This window comes from Zootoca vivipara, chromosome 9 (assembly GCF_965207765.1).
Source record: "Zootoca vivipara chromosome 9, rZooViv2.hap1.1, whole genome shotgun sequence".
In the NCBI taxonomy this organism is placed as follows: domain Eukaryota; kingdom Metazoa; phylum Chordata; class Lepidosauria; order Squamata; family Lacertidae; genus Zootoca; species Zootoca vivipara.
In genome coordinates, this window is record NC_142592.1 from 64,638,033 (window position 1) to 64,660,301 (window position 22,269).

General features: G+C 47.1%; 1 protein-coding gene across 3 annotated transcripts in view; it reads left to right on the forward strand.

The window, feature by feature from the left end:
- Positions 1–16,064: 16,064 nt before the first annotated feature.
- The window catches only part of MKLN1 (muskelin 1), an 88,777-nt gene continuing 82,572 nt past the window's right edge, over positions 16,065–22,269 (forward strand). For all 3 annotated transcript variants that reach the window (XM_088652606.1, XM_088652608.1, XM_088652607.1), the window contains exon 1: positions 16,065–16,195. In XM_088652606.1, coding sequence (XP_088508732.1) covers positions 16,083–16,195 — 113 coding nt within the window. In that variant the 5' untranslated portion in view covers positions 16,065–16,082. The remainder of the gene's footprint in view (positions 16,196–22,269) is intronic.

Consider the following 22,269-nt stretch of genomic DNA (forward strand, 5'->3'; position numbering starts at 1 on the left):
CCGGAAACAGATTCTGTTTGACTTCTGAGCAGTGCCGGGTTTACGTATAAGCTAAACAAGCTATAGCTTAGGCCCCCATTCTCTTGGGGGGCCCCAAGGAAAACAACAACTGGATGTACATTTCCAAAATATAAGATAAAAAACAAATATAATAAAACCACTGGTTTGCTCATCTCTATATAAAGGATGCCTACATTCTGCATGTGCAAATGGCTTTAGATACTTATTAGATCCATAAATTACCATATAGCATATATTCAACACAAAAAACAGTGGCAATTTGTTGTTGGCAAAGAACAGCAGGACATATAAAGGGCCCCAATACCTTCAGTAACTTAGGGCCTCATCAAACCTAAATCAGGCCCTGCTTCCAAGGTACAACTGTATCCTGAATATTGCTTTTTATAGGGAAGGGGGGCACTGGGAATGAGTTTACAGAGCCAAGGAGTGGTGGCCCCCAAATAGTGGGCCATCAGTAATCTGCACCCTTGGTCTACTCTGATCCTGGCTCCTCCAATTCTGAGATGGATGGACTTCTCCCTAAGATTTAATGAAGGTTTAAAGGTTGCCTGCCCCCCCCCCCAGCTAAGCCCCCATTTTAGTCTGGGGCGGAGCCTGGGCTGAAGTGGGTGGGCGTGGCCTCCAAATCGAAAGGCGGGTCTTTCTGCACCAGGGGGTGGAGCCAGAGCACCAAAGGTCCTATAAGAGACTGAGCCCCAAATCGTGCCCACCCCCGCCAACTGTGCTGCAGCTGGCAAGGGAAGGCTTTCTGTTTTGCCAACAGGAACCTGTGCCGTCCTCCTTCCTGGTCTCTGAATTATTTAATGTCTTGGCTGAGGAGCACATGACCCCAGCCCAAGCCGGCTGCCAGAGGAGCAACGGCCTTTGATGCAGTAATTGGAAATTTCCATTCTTCTGCTCAGAGACTTGCAAGGAAGGAGGGGCGGGGGGGGGGGAGAGAAGACACACAGAGAATCAAAACAAAAGAGAAGTGCTCAGAAAATCGCTTTCCTCGCCCAGGAAATTTCCATGCTGGAAAACTTTAATCAGTTCTTCCCCAGTTTGGAAGAGATGCAGGTGGAGAATGAGCTTCCGGGCTGTCGTTAATTTTTTGCGCGGCTGCTTTTGATTTCTACGTACTATTAAAAAAAATAAAAACCTTGTACTTGAATGAAAATAAGAGGTAGCGCTGGATGTAAGTCTCAGCCGGCTGGAGGGAGCATATGCCATCCAACATTTCTCCGATGAAAATAGGGTAATAATAATAATAATAATAATAATAATAATACCCCACCCATCTGACTGGGTTACCCCACTCACTCCAACATATATAAAAACATAATAAATCATTAAACATTTGAAAACTTCCCCATACAGGGCTGCTTTCAGGTCTTCTGAAGGCTGTATAGTCACTTATATCCTTGGCTCTGGGGTTGCATAACTCCATATCCTCCATCATTTATCTGATGAAAATAGGGACAGCCTACCATACCATCCGAGGGACGCGGGTGGCGCTGTGAGTTAAACCACAGAGCCTAGGGCTTGCCGATCAGAAGGTCGGCGGTTCGAATCCCCCAGACGGGGTGAGCTCCCGTTGTCCGGTCCCAGCTCCTGCCAACCTAGAGGTTCAAAAGCACACTGTGCAAGTAGATAACTGGTACCACTCTGGCAGAAAGGTAAACGGCTTTTCTGTGTGCTGCTCTGGTTCGCCAGAAGCGGCTTTATCATACTGGCCACATGACCTGGAAGCTGTACGCCGGCTCCCTCAGCCAATAGAGCGAAATGAGCGTCGCAACCCCAGAGTCGGTTACGACTGGACCTAATGGTCAGGGGTCACTTTACCTTTGGGGGACGCGGGTGGCGCTGTGGGTTAAACCGATCAGAAGGTCAGCGGTTCGAATCCCCGCGGCGGGGGTGAGCTCCTGTTGCTCAGTTCCTGCTCCTGCCAACCTAGCAGTTCGAAAGCATGTCAAAGTGCAAGTAGATAAATAGGTACCACTCTGGCGGGAAGGTAAACTGTGTTTCCGTGTGCTGCTCTGGTTTGCCAGAAGCAGCTTCGTCATGCTGGCCACATGACCTGGAAGCTTTACGCCGGCTCCCTCGGCCAGTAAAGAGAGATGAGCGCTGCAACCCCAGAGTCATCCACAACTGGACCTAACAGTCAGGGGTCCCTTTACCCTTTACCATACCATCCAACATTTCTTCGATGAAAATAGGGATGTCCTAAGCAAAAGCAGGACATTCTAGGATCAAATCAGAAACCGGGAGGGAGGGCTTCTGTGAATCCAGGACTGTCCCTGGAAAATAGGGGAACTTGGAGGTTGTGTTATTACAATCATGCAGTGTATAAATCTTCTGAAATGCATAAGTAAAATTCAGAGTGATTCTTACAAAAAAAATTTTTGACTTATTTATTTAGCGCTAAGTGCTTATTAACTTAATGTGACTGCCCTTTGCTACCCATGAAATATGTATTTATATATTTCTTTATATATAGATCCTTTTTTTAAAAAAAATGTGTTTGGTGTTTGTTTTGGATCAGAAGTGTAGACTGGAAGTGTTTAATTAAAAATTGCAGCGCTAAAATGGTAGTGCCTGGGAAGGGTGCCCCCCCTTCCCCCACTGTATGTTTTCAACTAGTGATATAGTGTTTTAGCACTGTAGCACTGGCTAATTTAAGCAGCATCCCACCAATATTTTCGTAACAATTCTAATTGGAAAAGTATTTTCGCTCTAATTAAGAAGCTGGTTTTATTTTATTTTACAAGGAAAAAATGAACATGGTGATAAAACTGTGTCTACCACAAAACCTACAGCGAATGTGTGCTTAGCTGCGATGGGTTCGCTTGCCTAATACATCACTGCTCACAACGAACACACACTTATTAAAAAGCATCATGGTACAGCTATGGAGATCATGCGACCCACTGTCCTCCTGCAAAAAGAGACAGACTTTCTGCAGTATGAAAAAGGATGGAAGAAGCACTGGGAAAACATAGATCTACAAATGGGTGAAGGGCCGGTCCTGCCATTAGGCACAATGAGGCAATGGCCTCAGGCGGCAGGTACTGGGGGGTGGCAGTGAATCGCAAGTGGGGAGAGTTGCTGTTGCCAGGGCCAGATTTAGGTTTGATGAGGCCCTAAGCTACTGAAGGTAATGGGGCCCTTTATGATCTGTCCTTTGTCAACAACAAATTGTCGCTGTATTTTGTGTTGAATATATGCTATATGGTAATTTATGGATCTAACAGGTATCTAAAGCCATTTGCACATAAGAAAATATGTATTTTATCAAAGTAATTGTTGAACTGAAATACAGTTAAGATAGTAAAATTCATGTTAAATTGCTGTTTTAGGGGTTGTTTTTAAAAGTCTGGAACGGATTGATCCGTTTTGCATTACTTTCTATGGGAAAGCGTGCCTTGGTTTTGGAATGCTTTGGTTTAGGAACAGACTTCTGGAATGGATTAAGTTTGAGAACCAAGGCACCACTGTATATACAGGTGAAACTCGGAAAATTAGAATATCTTCGAAAAGTTCATTTATTTCAGTAATGCAACTTATTATTTTTTATTTTAATTTTTTTACAAATGCTTTCCTTTGGAAATTCCACAGTAATAAAACAAATCGTTACAATAATACAAAAATAAACATCGCTGTTACATTTCATTAATTACATTCCATTTATAATTGACCCGCCTAATGACAAATAATTACAATGGCAACAAATAAAGGCTTGACATATCTTGCTTTGCATGTCGTGCATCTATCTCATATATTGGTTTCACCTTTTAAGTTGCATTACTGAAATAAATGCACTTTTCGATGATATTCTAATTTTCCGAGTTTCACCTGTAGAAATGAGCAAACCAGTGATACTTTAGGGAGCAGGCTAGCAAGCAGGGCCCATTACTTATAGGAGACTATATAACACAAAACACTGTCGCTGTATGTAGGTTTTATTTTGTTTTTTTATCTTATATTTTGGAAATATACACCCAGGGGTTTTTTTTCCTTTAATTTTTTTTGGGGGGCCCCAAGAGAGTGGGGCCCTAAGCAATAGCTTGCTTAGCTTATACGTAAATCCGGCACTGGCTGTTGCACTCAAGTCCCGGGACTTCGCACAGAACCAAGTGGTTGGCTGCCGTGAGAATGGGATGCTGGAACCTTTGCCCTGATCCAGCACCCAGCAGTGCTTTTCCTTGTGTGTTTTCAAAAGTTCAAAGAAATCGAACGACCAGCTCTTTAAGATCTTTTTGAAATAGTTCTGCCCGGGCATTCGGAAAAGCAAAGATTTGGAATAGGAAGCACCTAGGGGGGAAAGGAGGAGGCAGGAATGAGCGTGGGCGACCATCATATTTTGTGGAGGTGGGGAGAAAATGGCCTTCTGCTCCCTGACTCCGTGGCAGAGAGGGCTTTGCACCGTTAGTTTTGGATGTTTGTGTTCCAGTCTGATGCAGGACGACAGCAATAGCAATGAGGTCAACCAGCTCTGAGTCGGATGCGGGTGGGGAGAATCGCTGAGGTAAAGTTCGAGAAAAACGGTGACACCATTCTCTCCCCCCCCCCAGTCTCTGCTGGACAGCTCATGTTTTCCTGGAAAAGCTCAGTGTTTGTGCGATAGGCTAATTGTCGGGCAAAGATATCAATCAAGCAGGCAAAGTAACCTCCTTTGCAAGAGAGGCGGCTTGGCTGGAGGGAAGAGCTCAACATCGTACCAAGGCCTCATTTATAATACTATTTCTATACCTCCATGTTTCTATATATATATAATGGCGAGGAAACACAAAACCCTACAAAAACAACAACAACAAAACTATTTAAAAGTTATATATAAGAGCCAGTGTGGGCAACAGAAGAACAGGCCTTTTCTGTGGTGGCTCCCCATTTGTGAAATGCTCTCCCCAGGGAGGCTTGCCTGGCCCCTCCGATACCTCTATTTACGGGATTGCAGAACCCCATATGTGCCCGTTCGACTGCTCCAATCAGGGGAATAGACACTACTACAGGTGCCATGTAATACCCCTTCCACATTTGTAAACACTCGGCCATTCAGTTTGGCAGCGCTACACTTTGGAACTCCCTGCCTCTTGATATCAGCCAGTTGCCTTCACTCTACTCTTTCGTGCCTTCACTCTACTCTTTTTACAGCTTTATCTTTGGTAAACTGATGCGAGGTTTTACACAACCGAGCAGTGTATAAAATTTATGAAATAAATAACTGTATAAATAAATATACCGTATATTCCGGCGTATAAGATGACTGGGCGTATAAGACAACCCCCAACTTTTCCAGTTAAAATATAGAGTTTGGGATATACTCGCCATATAAGAAATATGACCCAGCGTATAAGACGACCCCCGACTTTTGAGAAGATTTTCCTGGGTTAAAAATTCGTCTTATACGCAGGAATATAGAGTACTTTGGTGCCTCTTTGCCTAGGCTAATTAAATAATCTGTGGCCTTTTAAATTTGGGGTGGGGGTTATTATTTTGTTTGTTATAATGCTATGCATTTTTTATGTTTTCATACTATAAACAGCTCAGTGACCCTCAGACAAAGGGTGGTGTATAAATTTGATAAATAATAAGAATAACACTAGCTAAGGGGGCCAAACTAGGACCCAGGAGACCAGGGTTAAAATTCCCATTCTATATAATAAAGTCCCTATGTCTCTGCATCCAGATTCCCTGTGTCCCGTTTTCCGCGCTACTGAGCATGTGCCCCAGGGACACAGGGATTGGACGCAGAGACTGCACGCATGCACACACACACACTCTCTCCACCCCACCCCTACCCCTCTGTCCTGCACTGGCTCAATAAGCAGTTAAAACACAGGCCACCAGGTGGAAGGCAGGAGCAGGCAGCAAGGCCCCTAGGCAGGGCAGGCCCTCTCTCAACGTGCCCAAGGGCGTGAGGAGGAAGCCGGGATGACCAAAAACCGAGGCCCCGGCCTCTCCTCACCAACAGGCCCAAAATGGAGGCCCAAGCAGCGCAAGATAAAGCAGGCCACCAGTGGAAGGCAGGAGCAGGCAGCAAGGCCCCTAGGCAGGGCAGGCCCTCTCTCAACGTGCCCAAGGGCCTGAGGAGGAAGCCGGGACGACCAAAAACCGAGGCGACCAACAGGCCCAAAATGGAGGCCCAAGCAGCTCAAGATAAAGCAGGCCACCAGTGGAAGGCAGGAGCAGGCAGCAAGGCCCCTAAGCAGGGCAGGCTCTCTCTCAATGTGCCCAAGGGCCTGAGGAGGAAGCCGGGATGACCAAAAAATTGAGGCCCCGGCTTCTCCTCACTAACAGGCCCGAAATTGAGGCCCAAACAGTGCAAGCAACCGGGAGACCCCTGCCGGGCCGGAACGGCCAGGAAAGGCGCGGGGAGGCCACCGAATGCTCAGCGCCAACCATGGGACCCTCAGAAAGCACCGGGGTGGGCGCAAGCCCCCCAGACAGCAAAGCTCCCTCCCGGACGCAGCAGGTGACTGAAAAACAGCCGTGGAGGCCAACAAAAGTAGCGGGAGCCACCCCCACCCCCCGAAAAACTGGGCGTACACCCCGGAGCAGCCGCCCGGGCCGTCCAGGAGCCAGAATTTGGCCACTGGGCCCTGGCAGCAGCAGCGCTATTGACGCGGGAAAAATTAGGAACCAAACGGCAGGCGCAAAAAGCGCACGAAAACAGGGTGGGGAGGGATCTGCACTCCAAACACAAGCTTCGGAGGGGGTAAAGGAAGAAATACCCCCCGCACCCCCCAACTGAGCCCGGGCTGTAAAGGTAAAAAAAGGGGGGGACTTTGGCTTGGGGTTTGGGAACGGGGGGGGGGGGGAGAAAATTAGGGATAAATTAAGGATCAAAGGGATGGGGAGAGGAACAATCAATTAGACAAGGAATAAAAGCCCCCCACGCGCCGCTGCCACCGAAAAAGGCTGAATGTTCTAGCGCCCGTTTATTAAACGGGCTGAATGGCACTAGTTCTTCCATGAATCTCTCTGGGTGACGTTGGGCCAGTCGCTGTCTCATCACAGCCTAACCTACCTCACAGGGTTGTTGTGCAGATTAAATGAGATGGGGCAGAATCATGTGCGCCACCTTGGAGAACAAGGTGGGATATATATGCAACGAATAACAAACAAATAAGTGAGATAAAAACAGGCATCCATTATCCATTGTCTGTAAATGTAAAAAAGAAAATAAATAAAAACCAAGATAAGCCTAAAAGGAATATTTCCACGAGCATTTCTCCGTACTACGTTGGGAATTCTCTCCCTGCTTCTCTCCCTCCCTTTTTCCAATTTAGAATTACCACGTGGCGGTAAACATCTGCATTGCAGGGGGTTGGACTAGATGACCCATGAGGTCCCTTCCACGCTGCAGTTTTATGATTCTGTCTTTCTAACCCTTTTGGTGTCATGCCCAGGTTGGGTATACAGTATGTGTGTGTCTACACACAAACACGTTTTTTGTTTTTTTTGGTTACTCCCTAGTCCAGGCATCCCCAGACTGCGGCCCTCCATATGTTTTGGCCTACAACTTCCATGATCCCTAGCTAAGAGGACCAGTGTTCAGGGATGATGGGAATTGTAGTCTAAAACATCTGGAGGGCCGAAGTTTGGGGATGCCTGCCCTAGTCCATCAAACCAGTTATTCATCCTGCTCATCAGTCGAACTTTGTCTCCCCATCTGCTGGATTTCATTTTCAGCTGTGTTCCTGGTAATAGAACCAGCTCCCTGGCAGATGCTTCTGCTGCTCTCTCTCTCTCTCTCTCTCTCTCTCTCTCTCTCTCTCTCTCTCTCTCTCTCTCTCTCTCCCTTTTTTCCTCTCCCTCCCCACTGCCCGCCTCCCACGGTTTCCTCCTTGTTGTTCTGGATCGCATCTCTTCTGGAGGCTGCATCACTTCTAGACACCCGTTCCTCTCGCTCACTTCTAAACAGAATGGGGAAAAGGTTTGCCCTGATATTCAGTGCACAAGGGGCATTTGGGTTAGCTTCTTAATAATACGGGCTCAGGGTTGATTTGAGGCTAGTTGGCTATCTCCCTTCCACACAGACACACACGTGTATTATCGCCTTGCCTGCCTGCGAGATAAACTGGAAGCCAGCTCAAATGCGATTGCTTGTGCCAATCGCTAATAACTAAAGGAGTTTGGCTTTTGAAAAAATAAATAAATCTGTATTTGATTTGCATCAGGGCTCCACAATGGCTGGCCCAGAACATCAAAGCCAGGGTGGTCTCTGGTCTCGCACCTTATCTTTCTATGCTTTTTTCCTAATAGCACTCAGTTAAGTGGATGTTTTTCCTCTCGACCTACCCTTGTGTGCTTTTTATTGTGGATATTTTAATTGTTCATTCCTGGCTTGAACTCTCTTAACGGTTTCGATGGTGGGTTGTTTTTTTTTTTTTTTTAACATAACCTGTCTTGTCAGAGTGGGGATTTGAACCTAAGACTGTGTCCACATTCTGCATTTAGGGTGCTTCTGCCACTGGCTTGGGAAGTGGTGTCTATCCAACATTATCTACAATCCATATCTGTCCTGTATCTATACTGTTGTTCCTTATGAAATAATGCATTTTGTTGCATTTCTGCCCAAAGCAGCTTTGGTCCGAATTGAGAATGACCTAGCTGCATTTTAAGCTGGTAATGTGCACACAACCAAAGTCTCCCTAGTCCTAGACTGACACTCTAACCACTACACCACACTTCCCCAGGTTCCATTCCCAGCTGCAACTAATCATTGAATATTCATTGCTTCTGACCTGTGCTGCTTCCTTCCTTCCTCCGTCATAAAGAAGGCACTTCTTCATGGAGCACACAGTTAAACTCTGAACCTCACTCCCACAGGAGGCAGCGATGGATTAGACAAATTCCTGGAGGAGAGGACTATAAATGGCTACAAGCCACGATGGCTATGCTCTGCCTCAGAAACAGAGGCAGAGTTGTGTCAGGCTGGTGAAGCGTCACGGGTGTCTCCCCTCATAGCTTGTCTCCCAGAACCAGGAGAGGCATGAAAAGGGCGGAGGAGAGTTTGGTGATGCGCAGACGCAGTCTCGGATTGCTTAGAAAAAGCCCTGGAGAGGAGGGGACTTAGATGCCTGTTGGGAGGCAGGAACTTTCCATCTCGGCAACCTACCGGGGATGAGCTGCTATGCTCATTAGGCATGACATTCCACCAAGTCTGTGAAGATCGTGGTTTTGCTAATAAAGAGTTAACTCCCAGCTTGAATGGTGTGATTTTTTGCTGGCTCGTTTCCGAGCACAATTCAAAGTGTTCCTGCTGACCTTTAGATCCTTAAACGGCCTTGGCCCAGTATCCCTGAAGGAGCGTCTTCACCCCCATCGTTCAGCTCAGTCACTGAGGTCCAGCTCAGTCACTGAGGTCCAGCTCCGAGGGCCTTCTGGCAGTTCCCTCCCTGCAAGAAGTGAGGCTACAGGGAACCAGGCAGAGAGCCTTCTCAGTAGTGGCGCCCGCCCTGTGGAATGCCCTCCCATCAGATGTCAAGGAAATAAACAACTATCTGACTTTTAGAAGACATCCTTGTTTAGGGAAGTTGTTAATGTTTGATGTTATATCGTGTTTTTAATATTCTGCTGGGAGCCACCCAAAGTGGCTAGGGAAACCCGGCCAGATGGGTAGGGTATAAATAATAATAAATTATTATTATTATTATTATTATTATTATTATTATTATTATTATTATTTGTTGTTGAGACTGAAAGTCCCTGCCTCCTCACATCTGCCACCCCCCTCTCCAGGGCTTTCCCAAGCAATCAGAGACTGCACCTGTGTGCTGCCTGTTGCCGCTACGCCTATTTCAGCCCTCTTCTGGTTCTGGGAGACAAGTGAGGAGGGGAGCTTCTTGCAGCAGGAGGGGGAGAGACCCTTGCCTCTTCACCAGCCTGACTCAGCTCTGCCTCTTGGCCTCCCTCCTCCCCTGCTTCAGCCTTTGATTCTTGACTTCTCTCTGCCACAGACTCTCCCCGCTCACTAAGCCCTGTTACCCCTTCAGCTTCCTACACCTCTACTTCCTCATCTTCTCCCTCTTCTCCCCCTCACCACTCATCATCATTCCACCACCACTCCCCGGGCTCTGAGCCTTCTTCCTTTGGTGGTTCCCCAGCAAGTTCCTCCCACCATTCCTCTGCTTCCAACCAGTCCATGACACGTGAAGGCATGTGAGCTGGGAGGAATGAAGACTGGGGTTGGTTGGGCAGTGCCCTGTCTTTCCCTTTCTAAAAAGGAGGAGGAGAAGGATTGGTTTCTTCTGCTAGGTAGACAGGGCACTTTAATCCACTATAATTGCATAAGCCTAAATGTCCTGCCATTCTGGAGGTGACTGTTTTATCTCTTTATATTTTCTAAATCGAAGCTGCAACAGCTGCTTCGCTGCTCCTCCCATGAGCTGAGGGCTGAGTCATTCCAAGAGTCTGGAGAGAGATTTCCAGCCATTAAGGAACATTAAGCCCTGGATCACCCCCACTTGCCAGCTGACAGGTTCATTTACAATAACCAAGATGGCAAAAACTCACAGCAATGCTGTTCTAAAAGGCAGTTCAGCATTTTATGGTACCGGTATTATGTTTTGTTTGTTTGTTTAGTCGTTTAGTCGTGTCCGACTCTTCGTGACCCCATGGACCATAGCATACCATAATACAATGGTATTATGTAGGAAGCATTTTGAGGCCTACTATGAAGGGGAGTGCTCACTGGAAGGACAGATCCTGAAGCTGAGGCTCCAATACTTTGGCCACCTCATGAGAAGAGAAGACTCCCTGGAAAAGACCCTGATGTTGGGAAAGATTGAGGGCACTAGGAGAAGGGGACGACAGAGGACGAGATGGTTGGACAGTGTTCTCGAAGCTACCAACATGAGTTTGACCAAACTGCGGGAGGCAGTGGAAGAAAGGAGTGCCTGGTGTGCTCTGGTCCATGGGGTCACGAAGAGTCGGACACGACTAAACGACTAAACAACAATGAAGGGATGCATGAGTGGGGACTCATGGCTCTCTGTTGATGGGCTGACAACCTTGCACAATCCATCTCTCTAGAATGTCCACGGTCCCCAGAAACATTTCAAATTTACAAAGCAAGGGCGCACATTCGAGATATCTGAATTGTGACGTTGCATTTATATACTCTTTGCTAGAGCATAAGAACGCAAGATGAGTTCTAATGGGTCCAACCAGTGGACCACACTGCTCTCAGAGTGGTCAACCAGATGCCTATGGGAAACCATTAATAATAATAATAATAATAATAATAATAATAATAATAATAATAATAATTTATACCTCGCCCATCTGGCTGGGTTTCCCCAGCCACTGGGGCAGCTTACAACAGAATATTAAAATACAATAATCTATTAAACATTAAAAGATTCCCTAAACACCTCATCACAACATCCCTCTGTCCTGTGATTTGTGTTTCACTGAGAGGACTTTGGGTTTTTTGTAAATATCATTGCAGATCAGGGAGGGGGAAAAGCTTGCTGATTGCTGAGAGGACATATTACAATTTGTACTTGTTTTAACTGCTCTGATGTTTTAAGCGATGGAACCTTGAGATGTGTTTTAATGCAAGTTTTATTCTGTATTGAATTTTATTGCTCTGTGACCATAATACAGTACATTAGTATGACTACTACAATAAGCAAAGCAATGAACATTGCACCAGCAATGTATATTATATCTGCAGTATTGGAAAGCTACCCTCTCTCTGTTTGGCATCTTGTTCCGGGTAAGTTCAGATGCTGTTATTGCATATATGAAATTAGGATGTTTTCTGCATCACTTCACACCTGGTTCCATTGAACTGCATTTGCTATTTTGCTGCCCATTCACCCAGCTTGGAGAGATCCATCTGGGGCTCCTCCATTCAGTTTTAACCACCCTGAACAATCTGTTATCACCAGTAAACTTGGCCATGTGGCTGTTCATCCCTAACACTACAATGAATAAAGAAATTAAAAAGCTTTTTGGAATGGATGTCCAAAAAGGAGACTTGCTTCTGGGAAGACTTAGCCTGATGCTGGAGATTCTCCCACTCCTTCAAAGGCAACTAAACCAGATTGTTGTTCAACATCTTTATAAATTACTTGGATGAAGGAATTGAAGGGATTTGCAGATGACACCAAACTGGGAGGGGTAGCTAATGCGACATAAGACAGGATCGGGATTCAAGATGACCGTAACAGATTGGAGAATTAGGTCCAAACTAACACAATGAATGCGGGTGGCGCTGTGGGTTAAACTACTGAGCCTAGGGCTTGCCGATCAGAAGGTCGGCGGTTCGAATCCCTGCGAAGAGGTGAGCTCCCATTGCTCGGTCCATGCTCCTGCCCACCTAGCAGTTCGAAAGCATGTCAAAGTGCAACTAGATAAATAGGTACCACTCAGGCGGGAACGGAAGGTAAACGGCGTTGCTGCTCTGGTTCGCCAGAAGCGGCTTAGTCATGCTGGCCACATGACCTGGAAGCTGTATGCCAGCTCCCTTGGCCTATAGAGCGAGATGAGCGCACAACCCCAGAGTCATCCGCTACTGGACCTAACAGTCAGGGGTCCCTTTACCTTTAGCACAGGAAGAACTGTGAGGGGAGAGACTTTGTCAGGCAAGGCCTCCTTCGTCTTGTCTTGCCCCACCCTCTAGTCTCTGCTTCTCAATTTGTATTGTATTCTTTTATGTCCTTCTCGGCCTTTTGGCTAAGATCAAGTGTAGTAAGAAGGATATTGACAACCTGGAACATGTGCAGAGGAGGGTGACCGAGATGATCAAGGGCCTAGAAAGCAAGCCTTATGAGGAGCGGTTGAGGACGTTGGGTATATTTAGCCTGGGTAAAAGGAGAGGAGACTGTGAGGTGATAGGATAGCCAAATATCTGAAAGGCTGTCACATGGAAGAGGGGGAAAGCATATTTTCTCCTGCTCTGGAGGGTAGGACCCAAATCAATGGATTCAGGTTACAATAAAGGAGAATCTGACTCAACCACAGAAATAACTTTCTGATAATAAGAGCCGTTCAGAAGTTGGTGGACTCTCCTTCGAGTTATTTAAGCAGAGGATAGATAGATCATGGGTAGGCAAACTAAGGAGCGGGGAGCTGATCCGGCCCAATCGCCTTCTAAATCTGGCTTGCGGGTGGTCCAGGAATCAGCATGTTTTTACATGAGTAGAATGTGTCCTTTTATTTCAAATGCATTTCTGGGTTATTTGTGGGGCATAGGAATTCATTCATTTCTCCCCCCAAAATATAGTCCGGCCCCCCACAAGGTCTGAGGGACAGTGGACCGGCCCCCTGCTGAAAAAGTTTGCTGACCTCTGAGATAGATGGTCACCTGTCAGAGATTCCTGTATTGCAGAGGCTTGAACTAGATGACCCTTGGGGTCTTTTCCAATTCTATGAGCTGATAGCTTCTAAGAGCCACGGGTGAGCGATGAGAGTGCAGGATGGGGACCAAAGGTGGACAAACTACCCCAGAAGGAGCATGATTTGCTAATGCCCTATCACCCCGAAAGTCCTATTTGAATGCAAATAATCACAACTGTGTATTAATGCATTGTCAATAATTAGGCATTTAAATCTTCAGTCAGTTAAATATATTTACAAACTGGAAAAACTCCTAGGTCAGCGGTTATTACGGAACTGAAATCAAAAGCCCCAATGAACTCTTAATGACGCATCATAATTTTTTAACACTGTTTGCCTACTATAAATATCAGCTGCACTTGAGGAGTCCTTCATTTCCTTGGCTTCAATCCTAGACTGAATGGGTCAGTCGGAATGGTTACCAAATTAAGTAGGAACAGGAAAAAAGAGCTATAAAAGGCATATGAGGATCTGGAATTATTCTTATTTCCTTCAAGCCAAAGAACAGCAGGGAAAAAATGTAGGGGAAAAAACATCTGTATTTTACAGACTGAAGTTAAGTTGGGGAGGGAGTAGGTCGACTAGGGTCATTTTGGGTATTTGGGAAGCGGGGCTATTTGATGGTAATAAGACTGGGTGAGAACAGGGGGAATGAATTGTTATGGGTTTTTTTTGGGGGGGGGGCGGCGACGATGACGACTGGATGATGCCCTGGGTCCCTTCCAAACCTGCAATCTTGTATCTGTGAGGTATCTATTGGAGAAGGCTTGCCAAACCCATTGAACCAGATCCTAGGTCCAGAAGGGCACTGCAACTTGCTGCTAAGTACTGTACCCCCATTTGCATCTTAAAAGAACAAGCTCTGTTACCATAGAGACAAATGGGATGGGGGGTGGGTTTCCCACCTCATCTGGCTGGATGGGATGTCATCCTAGCAGAGGAGCAATAGCCTCTGTGTGCAATGTGCATCATGTGTGTGCATGTTGGAGTGATGCTGAAAGTCGGAGACACAAAGACGTGTCTGGTCTGTGCTGGGCCCAAGGCCATGGGCGTACCCAGCGCGGGGCAGGGGGGCAGCTGCCCCCTGTAGAAGCAGGGCCGGCGCACGAGAGCGGCGCTGCCGGCGGAGCTGGTGGGCAGAGGCGGAGCACAGCCCACCAGAGCGCGAGGTCGCCGTTCCCACCCACCGCGATGGGCCCTCCCTCCAGCTCCCTGTCGCACCCTCTGGCAAGGCCAAGCGCGGCGGGGAACCAGAGAGCGCGACGGGAAGCTGGAGGGCGCGGTGCGGTGGGCAGGAATGCCAAACTCGCGCTCTGCTGGGCTGTGCTCCTCCTCCTCCGCCTGCCTCTGGAGACTCCCCCGCTGCCGCCGCTACCGCCAGCGGCCCCCTCGCCAGCAGACATCGCACTCCGGCTCCGCCGTACGCGCTTCCTCCCTTCCCTTCCCTCCCATGCCTTGGCCCTGCGCCTTGCCCCCCCTAGTTTTGATCCTGGGTACGCCCCTGCCCAAGGCTGTGATTTGGGTGCTTCGCTGGAAACCTAACAGAGAAGCAAGATCTGTTGTGGTGTTAATTCTGCAAGTCCCTCCAGCCTGTGCTCAGGTTGTGTGTGTGTGTGTGTGTGTGTGTGTGTGTGGATAAATCCAGGTATCCTAGCGACGCCACAGTTTCTGCTGATGTTCATTCTAAGGAAACTGAACCCTGGGTAAGGTGCTTGGAACCCTGGGAGTCTCTCCCTGCTCAGAGATGGGTTGATGTGCAATAATATTTGGATGGAAAGGTGGATTATGGAAGACACAAGCTCTTGCTGCTGATATGTGCCATTGATGTGCTTCGTGTTTTGCAGTGCGAGCAAAAATATAGAGTCCAGCCCTGTAGAGTGAGGAGTGGGGTACCTTAAGCCCTAGAGGGGTCACAAGTCCAGCATTCATGTTTTCTTCTGGATTGTTTTATTCGATCGTTGAAATTAGGTTGTGAACCTAATAATAATAAAAATATTAATAGTAATATTTGTTGTTTTGTTGTTGTAGTAGTAGTAGTAGGCAAAACCTCAGGAAAGCATTCTAAGCATCGGCGTGGGCATGCCGGAGCAACAATGCCTTCAGCAGGCAGCGGAAAAAACGCAGAGCAGGCGCCTACTTGGATATCAATAGGCGGGGAGTTCCAAAGTGTACTGCATACAAATAATAATACTAATAATTTAAAAAAACATGCTCTGCAAACCACCCGACGGCAGTCTGACCCCCGAAACACCGAGCACGGGCAGCAACCGAGCAACACCCCTGGCAGATGTGCAAACACGTTAGCAGCTGGAGGCAAGCGGCAAAGTTCGCGGCGGCCCCTTTAAGAGCGGCGCTGTCGCTCTCCCCCCCCCCCGGTTCGATCCCTCTCTGTCCTTTTAAACTTCCTTTCTCCGGCCAGCGCAACCTTACGCTTGCGAGCGTACGCTTCCGGTTCCCAAGCGAACACCTCCCTCCCCCCCCCGCTTCTGTGTTGCGTGGCCAAGCCCCTCAGAACGCTGCTTGGGCTAACGCGTCATTCCCCACTCGCATTTATTCTCCGGCCTCCCTTGCCCCGCTTTGCTTCGGGCGGAATCCGGAAGTGTGCGTGTGTGCTATGCGCGCGCGCTCTCGCTCGTTCGCCCGCCCGCGTTGCGTGCCTGCGCGTTTCACCTTACCTCTACGGCGCCTCCCTCGCCTGTTTCCCCGTTGCTGCTGCTGCTACGGACGACAAGATGGCGGCGGCGGCGGCGGGCCCAGGCTTCGGCCCGGCGGGCGCCCTCGAGAGCCGGGTCCTGGCCTACACCCTGCACCGCTGGAGCAGCTTCTCCTCCACCTACCTGCCCGAGTGAGTCTCCGCCGCGACCGGCTTGGCGGAGGCCAGAAGGGCCTGGCCGAGGGAGGGTCGGTTGGGGCTGCGGGGCCTCCCTCTCTTCCCTCCCTCCTTCCCTCTGGTACCTATGAGGGAGGGGGGGGGAGAAGGCGGAGAAAGGGGGCGCCCCATTTAAGAGGGGCTCCGGGGAAGGAGGGAGAAAGCTTGAGGGGGAGTCTTTCTGTGGGGTGGTGGGTCTTTGGGGAGGTTGGCCTTGGGTAGACTTGGGGGGGATTCGGGTTTTTGGGGGGGACGGGGTTAGCCTTCGGAGTTGTTCTTGGGGGAGTTCACATGGGGGTTAGTCATGGGAGTTGTTCTTGAAGTGGGGGCCGTCTTCAGAGTTGTTCTTGGGGGGTTCGTTTTGGGGGCAGGCGGCCTTCGGACTTGTTCTTGGGGTGGTCGTCTTTGAAGGGGTGTTCTTGGGGGGTTCGTCATGGGAGTTGTTTTAGGGGTCTTTGATGGGGTGGTCTTCAGAGTTGTGGGGGGGCCTTTGAAATTGTTCTTGGGGTGGTCGTCCTTGAGGAAGTGTTCTTGGAGTTCACATTGGGGGGTTGTCATGGGAGTTGTTTTTGGGGTGGCGGTGGTCGGGTAGATTTGGGGGTTCGTTTTGGAAGGGTTCATCTTGGGATGGGGTGGCCTTTGGGCTTCTTTTGGGGCTGCTTTTTACGGTGATCCTGGGGTGGGGATTTTTAAGGGGGTGGTTTTGGGAGTTGTTCTTGGGGCTGGTCTTGCTTAGGAAGGAAAAGGCTGGTCCCTGCTGCAACCGGATGCAAAGTTGGGTCTCTGCGTGGTTAGGAAGCCTGAAGGTTGTCATTATGAAGGGGGCAATATAAGTACGGTGTGTTGGGGTTTTTTGTTGTCGGAGTGGAGGTCACATGGGGGCAGACATGGATGAGAGTACCTGTGGGAGCTCTGAGTGCTTGCTGGGTCTTGTGGCACCTACAGATTTGAAGAGCCAAGGGAGAGGGGCGTTATAGGGGACGTTATAGCATGGTTGGCCCCCTTCCTCACTTTTTTCTGCAGGTTATTGAAGACCTCCTTATTCTGGAAGTTTTTGACAATGGCTTTATTTTATCAGATAGGTGTTTTTTTTAATGCCATGGTTGAACAAGGCAGCTGCTGACCTTGCTCCTTTATTCTGTAACATTTTGATATTCTATGAAATTGTAATGTTATATATGGCCACCAGAAGTTTTACACCAGAAGTGAAAGATAGAAATGTTTATTAAAACAAACAAAATTGGGAAATTGAGGGGCTTGGGCAAGTAATTCAAGCACTTGAAAAAGCTCCTTTGCAGGTCTGCATTTAGAGTTGAGGCATCAGGTGGGTGGGTTTCATTAATTGCCCCCCCCCCCTTTCTCCATTTTTCTAGCACTGGTGGAAGCTGTGTTTGGTTCTGGTTTCATGAGTCTCTTAAGGAAGGCGTGGCTAAAGGTGGAAAGGAAGTGGGCTGGGCATGTGGTTCTGTCACCAGAATCCCCTTGTGATGTTTTGTTTTTAACTGCCATTTAATGGGCCTGTAAACCCTGGTAATGGGGAAACAACCTGCAAACTTTGTGCATTTGATGGAGTGAGCTTCCATGATCCAGGCCAGACAGCTGAAGATCTAACAGTTGTGTTGCTTTTTAAGGTACCACAGAGCCATTGGTGACTGTGTATTTTTCTCCTCCTTTCTCTCCCTACAGCACACCTAACATGTTTGTACCTCTGAAATGTGTGCATAGAAAACTGGCAAAAGGGTAGTGCAGTATTGTGCTGGGGAGGTGAGGGTGCTGGTAATCTTGGTTCCTGGTACTGTATGAAGGAGATGCAAGGAGCAGTGAACATGTTGGAAACCACAGGAGGAAGGGGTGTCCTTGTGCTCGAATCCTGTTTGCTGGTTTCCCACAGGTACATGGTGAGAACAGGATGCTGGACTAGATGGGCCAGTGTCCTGGTCCAGCTGGCTCTTCTTATGTTCTTAGGGTAAAATAAAGCAGAGTGTTCTGAGTAGGCTATTAAGGAGAAAGGGGCGAGGGATGCAGTGTGGAGAGCTGCAGCAGAGATATGGAAAGACAGGTATAGTAGGGGTTGGTTGATGTGCAATGTGAGAGGAAATTTTGATTATGTGTGGGCTGATTTATGCAGACACAGGATGTGGCGGAGTAGGACAGTAGACCTAATGTGGTGTGGGGAGTAGTGATATGGTGATATAGGGAGCAGAGGGAATAAAAAATGAAAGCATGGTTTGCAGGAACAAGTGGGCTAATGACTCTGTCCTTGAGAGGTCCCAATTCCTGCTGCAGAAACTTTTCACCTTGTTGCTAGAATACCTGTGAAGTGTATCAAAGATGCTCCATCTCCTTTGCACTATTCATGCATGAAATCTGTTTTGAATTTCTACAAACATTCGTTCTCTAAATATTTATAATTGCTTTGCTAAATATTGTCTCGTGTCTTTGTTATGCCCAGTATGACAGGTCTTGCCAGATCCTTTGCAGGTTCACTTTGCTAGTCTGCCTTGAAGGGCATGTTCTTTCACTTCCAAGTTGACAGGGACCATGAAATTAGATGTTTGATGAAAACACGGGCTTCTCAACCCTATGTTTCCTTTGTAAAATGTGGGGGGGGGGGACATTTTTTAAGGGGAACCTTGGTGGTGATGGTGGAAGAAAGTCCTTTAATCCTTCCCCTACTGACTCTGTCTGCAAATGCCAACCCAGGATGTTTTAAAATCAAGCTGGATTCTGAAAACAATTGATTCCAGATTGTGGGGATGGGTGGACTGGCCTTTGAAGAAGGGGGGCATTTGCAGGGGACTGCTGATGGACGCAGGTGGGATTAAACTCTCCTTCCTTCCTCTTGTTCCCCACAAGGCATTCCCCTCACCCACCTTTTGCATTATAATCAAACTTGGATTTGCTGATATGTTAACTTCCACTCTGAGCAGATGCTTTGGCAGTGAGGAGAGGCAGGTGAGTCGAAAGTGAGGCAGGAGTGAGATGTACAAGACAGAGCCAGAGTTACCAGGTGTGTAGAGTTAAAGCAGGGCTCAGCAACCTAAGGCCCATGGGCCGGAAGCAGCCCGCGGAGGTCGTTTGACCAGCCCGCGAGCCGCCCCTGAACCCAACTGCCAGCTGGTGCGCTGCGCTAAACTGGCACAGGGACTCGCTTCCGCGGTGCCGGAAATTGCGTTGACGCAGACGCCGAAAAGCACTCATGCGCGCACACAATACGGTCCATGGAGAGTTCTCTGTGGGACCAATCTGGCCCAGGAAAGATACCAGTAAACCTTGCTGACCCCTGAGATAAAGCCTGATGAGGGACATTATAGGGTTGGAGAAGGAGAAATGAAAGGCTATTTGATGGTAGGGTACATTTGTATTGCTGCAGCAAAATTGGAAAAAGTGATTGGTAAGGTTAGAGCCAACAATAAGAAATGTTTAAATTTTCTGGTGCCAGTTACCCTAGTTTGTGTAGGATTTTCTCCCTACACAAATTAGGGTAATTAGCACCAGGCCTTAGAGAGTGATCTAATTTGGCATGTTTATTTTACTTGTATTTCCTAAACAAAGCTAAAAACTTGGAAGCAGACAGACTTGCCTAATGTTTTGTTTAGCACCCATTCATCATTTTTAGTGAACTTATGAAATGGAAAGGTTTCCATGAAAAAAATTAAGGACTGGGAATTTTTCCATCCTAGGCCACTGCTTAAAGCAAGTGGCTTGGTGAATGGAATGCTAAGGGAAGGAATATAGATATAACATATGTGTAACCCCTTAGAGTCTGTCTCCAAACAAAATGAAATCTGTCTCCAAATGAAAGATATCTGTGTGAAAAGGTACTGGTTTTCAGAAGAGGACCAGAATGGATGCCTCTGAAGCCGAGGCTCTGGGTAAATGGGGAACGAAGTTATCTAGTACTTTGACTTGTGCATACCCTTTGCATGACTCTGCTGCAGCTTGTGCATGATTTGTTTACAACATAAGGGTGTTAGCATCCAGTCTCATTGTCTCTCTTAAAGGTGTTCCACCAAAGCAGGTGGTGAAAAAGGGGGCTTTTAACATTAATTGGAGCTTGATTCTCTCTTTAACATTTGTAGACATACTTTGGGGCTTGGGTAAGAGTGAGGATTGTGTCTTTTTTTAACCACTCAGCTCTGCATGAGTTTGTGCGCATGAGCGAGAGGACGCAGAACTAGATTCCTGTGACATTAGTTCACCTTTCACTTTTGGACTCTGAAGTGAACTTGGACTTGCATGCCTGTGTGCTGCAAGTGTTTTCTTACTTGATGTTTACTGTTGTAAGTGAACTCTGGACTCCATGTGTATGGGATTTTGTCTTGAACAAAAGATGCCTTGAACTGGGAAGCTATTCCTTTTTGTTTTGCTCACTTGCATGAAGGGAGGAGTGATGGGGCTGAGTGCATGGTCAGAACTTTTATTCATATCTTGGCTTGTGCCTGATTGTAGCCACTCTCTTTTTCTATCCAGACTCATGTTGCATGACTGTGCATTTAGCACTTTCTTTTCAGGTCTTGCTCTTTAAAGAAAGGAACTGTCATCCTGTTTAATGTCATTGTACAGTTACTGAGACTCAGTCCTTTTCACCATCAATCTTTTATCAGCTGTGACGTTCAAGTTTCTGGAAGGTTATTGACAAATGCACACTTGCATGGAGTAGGCAATGAGATACCCAGTGGAGTGCAGTAATGATCTCCCTTTGAGAGTGGTGGTTTGGGACGCAACTCAAACACAAACAATGCAAGTAAAAACAAGGTGTCTTGTTGCTTAGGCTGCAGAAAAATATTAGCTCTGAAATGGCAAATGCAAAGTGCTAACAGTACAAGGGGGAGGTAGAATTTTGAAATGGACGTGTAGGAACAGGAGATGGTGTGGTTCAGAGATGTCATTTAACTCTCTCAGTGCTTGAGGCTCACACAGAGTTTAATGCAATTCCCCAGGGACATGTTTTGTTGGGAAATTTTGCAGAAATTGCATCTATGTTATCCTTGTGGCCTTGCACCACTGTGTTTGGATTTGGTGACGCTCTGGAGGCTTCCTAATAATACGTTGAGGTACAGTTAGTGTGATTGTATTGGTTATCTCAAAGGGAATTGCTGCTGTACTTAGAGCCATGTAAAAGCTAAACCTGCTGGTATGGGTGACCACCGTGGTCCACATTTAGTCTTTTACAGTTCTCACGTGAGCCATATTCTGCCCCCATAACACTGAGGGACCAGTTTCAAATATGGCGTAGTCAGCACTCATTGGCTGAGCAAAGTGAGATTTTTAGTTGGGCTTGTTTAGCATCCTCTCCTTATTTGTTCTTAAGACAACAAATGGTGAGAGAATAGAATAGAATTTGGTACAGCTGTTCCGGAAGTACAGTAAGTTTTTAGTACAAATACCAGGTTGATCTCTGCACTCTTTTTTTTTGAAGAGGAGGAATGTTGCAAAACACATTGATGAAATTTCTGCCTTGAAAATGGATTTTAGAATGAAAACAATGTTTATTTTTTTTAGCAATTCTTGGTTTCTACTTCAGCTTAATATCCTAATTTCAAGGATACCTGGGAAGGTGTTAAGCACTACTATATCCCTTGAGCATTGGGAACACCTTGCATGGTGTCCTAGTTGTACCTTTGTGCTAAATTCCATAGTAATGGAGTTGGGATTACTGGGCTTATGGAACTGCATTATAGATGGGTTTGGCAGCCAAAGAACATTTAGTTTGTTTCAGTGGTGTGGGTTTAATTTTTCTGCAGAAGATGTTAAGTTTCATGAGTGCATTGGTAACAAAGAATGGATGCCCGTCGCAAATAAATATTATGTTGCATAAGCTTGGAAGGTCCAATAGTTTTTTAGCTTTGTTTACCAATTACAAGTAAAATAAACATTCTAAATTAGACCACTCTCTAGGGCATGATAATTTTACAAAGCAAATTATGCTAATTTGCATAGGATAATTTCCAGGAAATTTTCCAGTTCAAAATTTTCTGGACTTGAAACACCAGAGGGGGGAATATTTCAGTAAGAACTATCAAAATGCTAGTGGAGGAACAACTGCT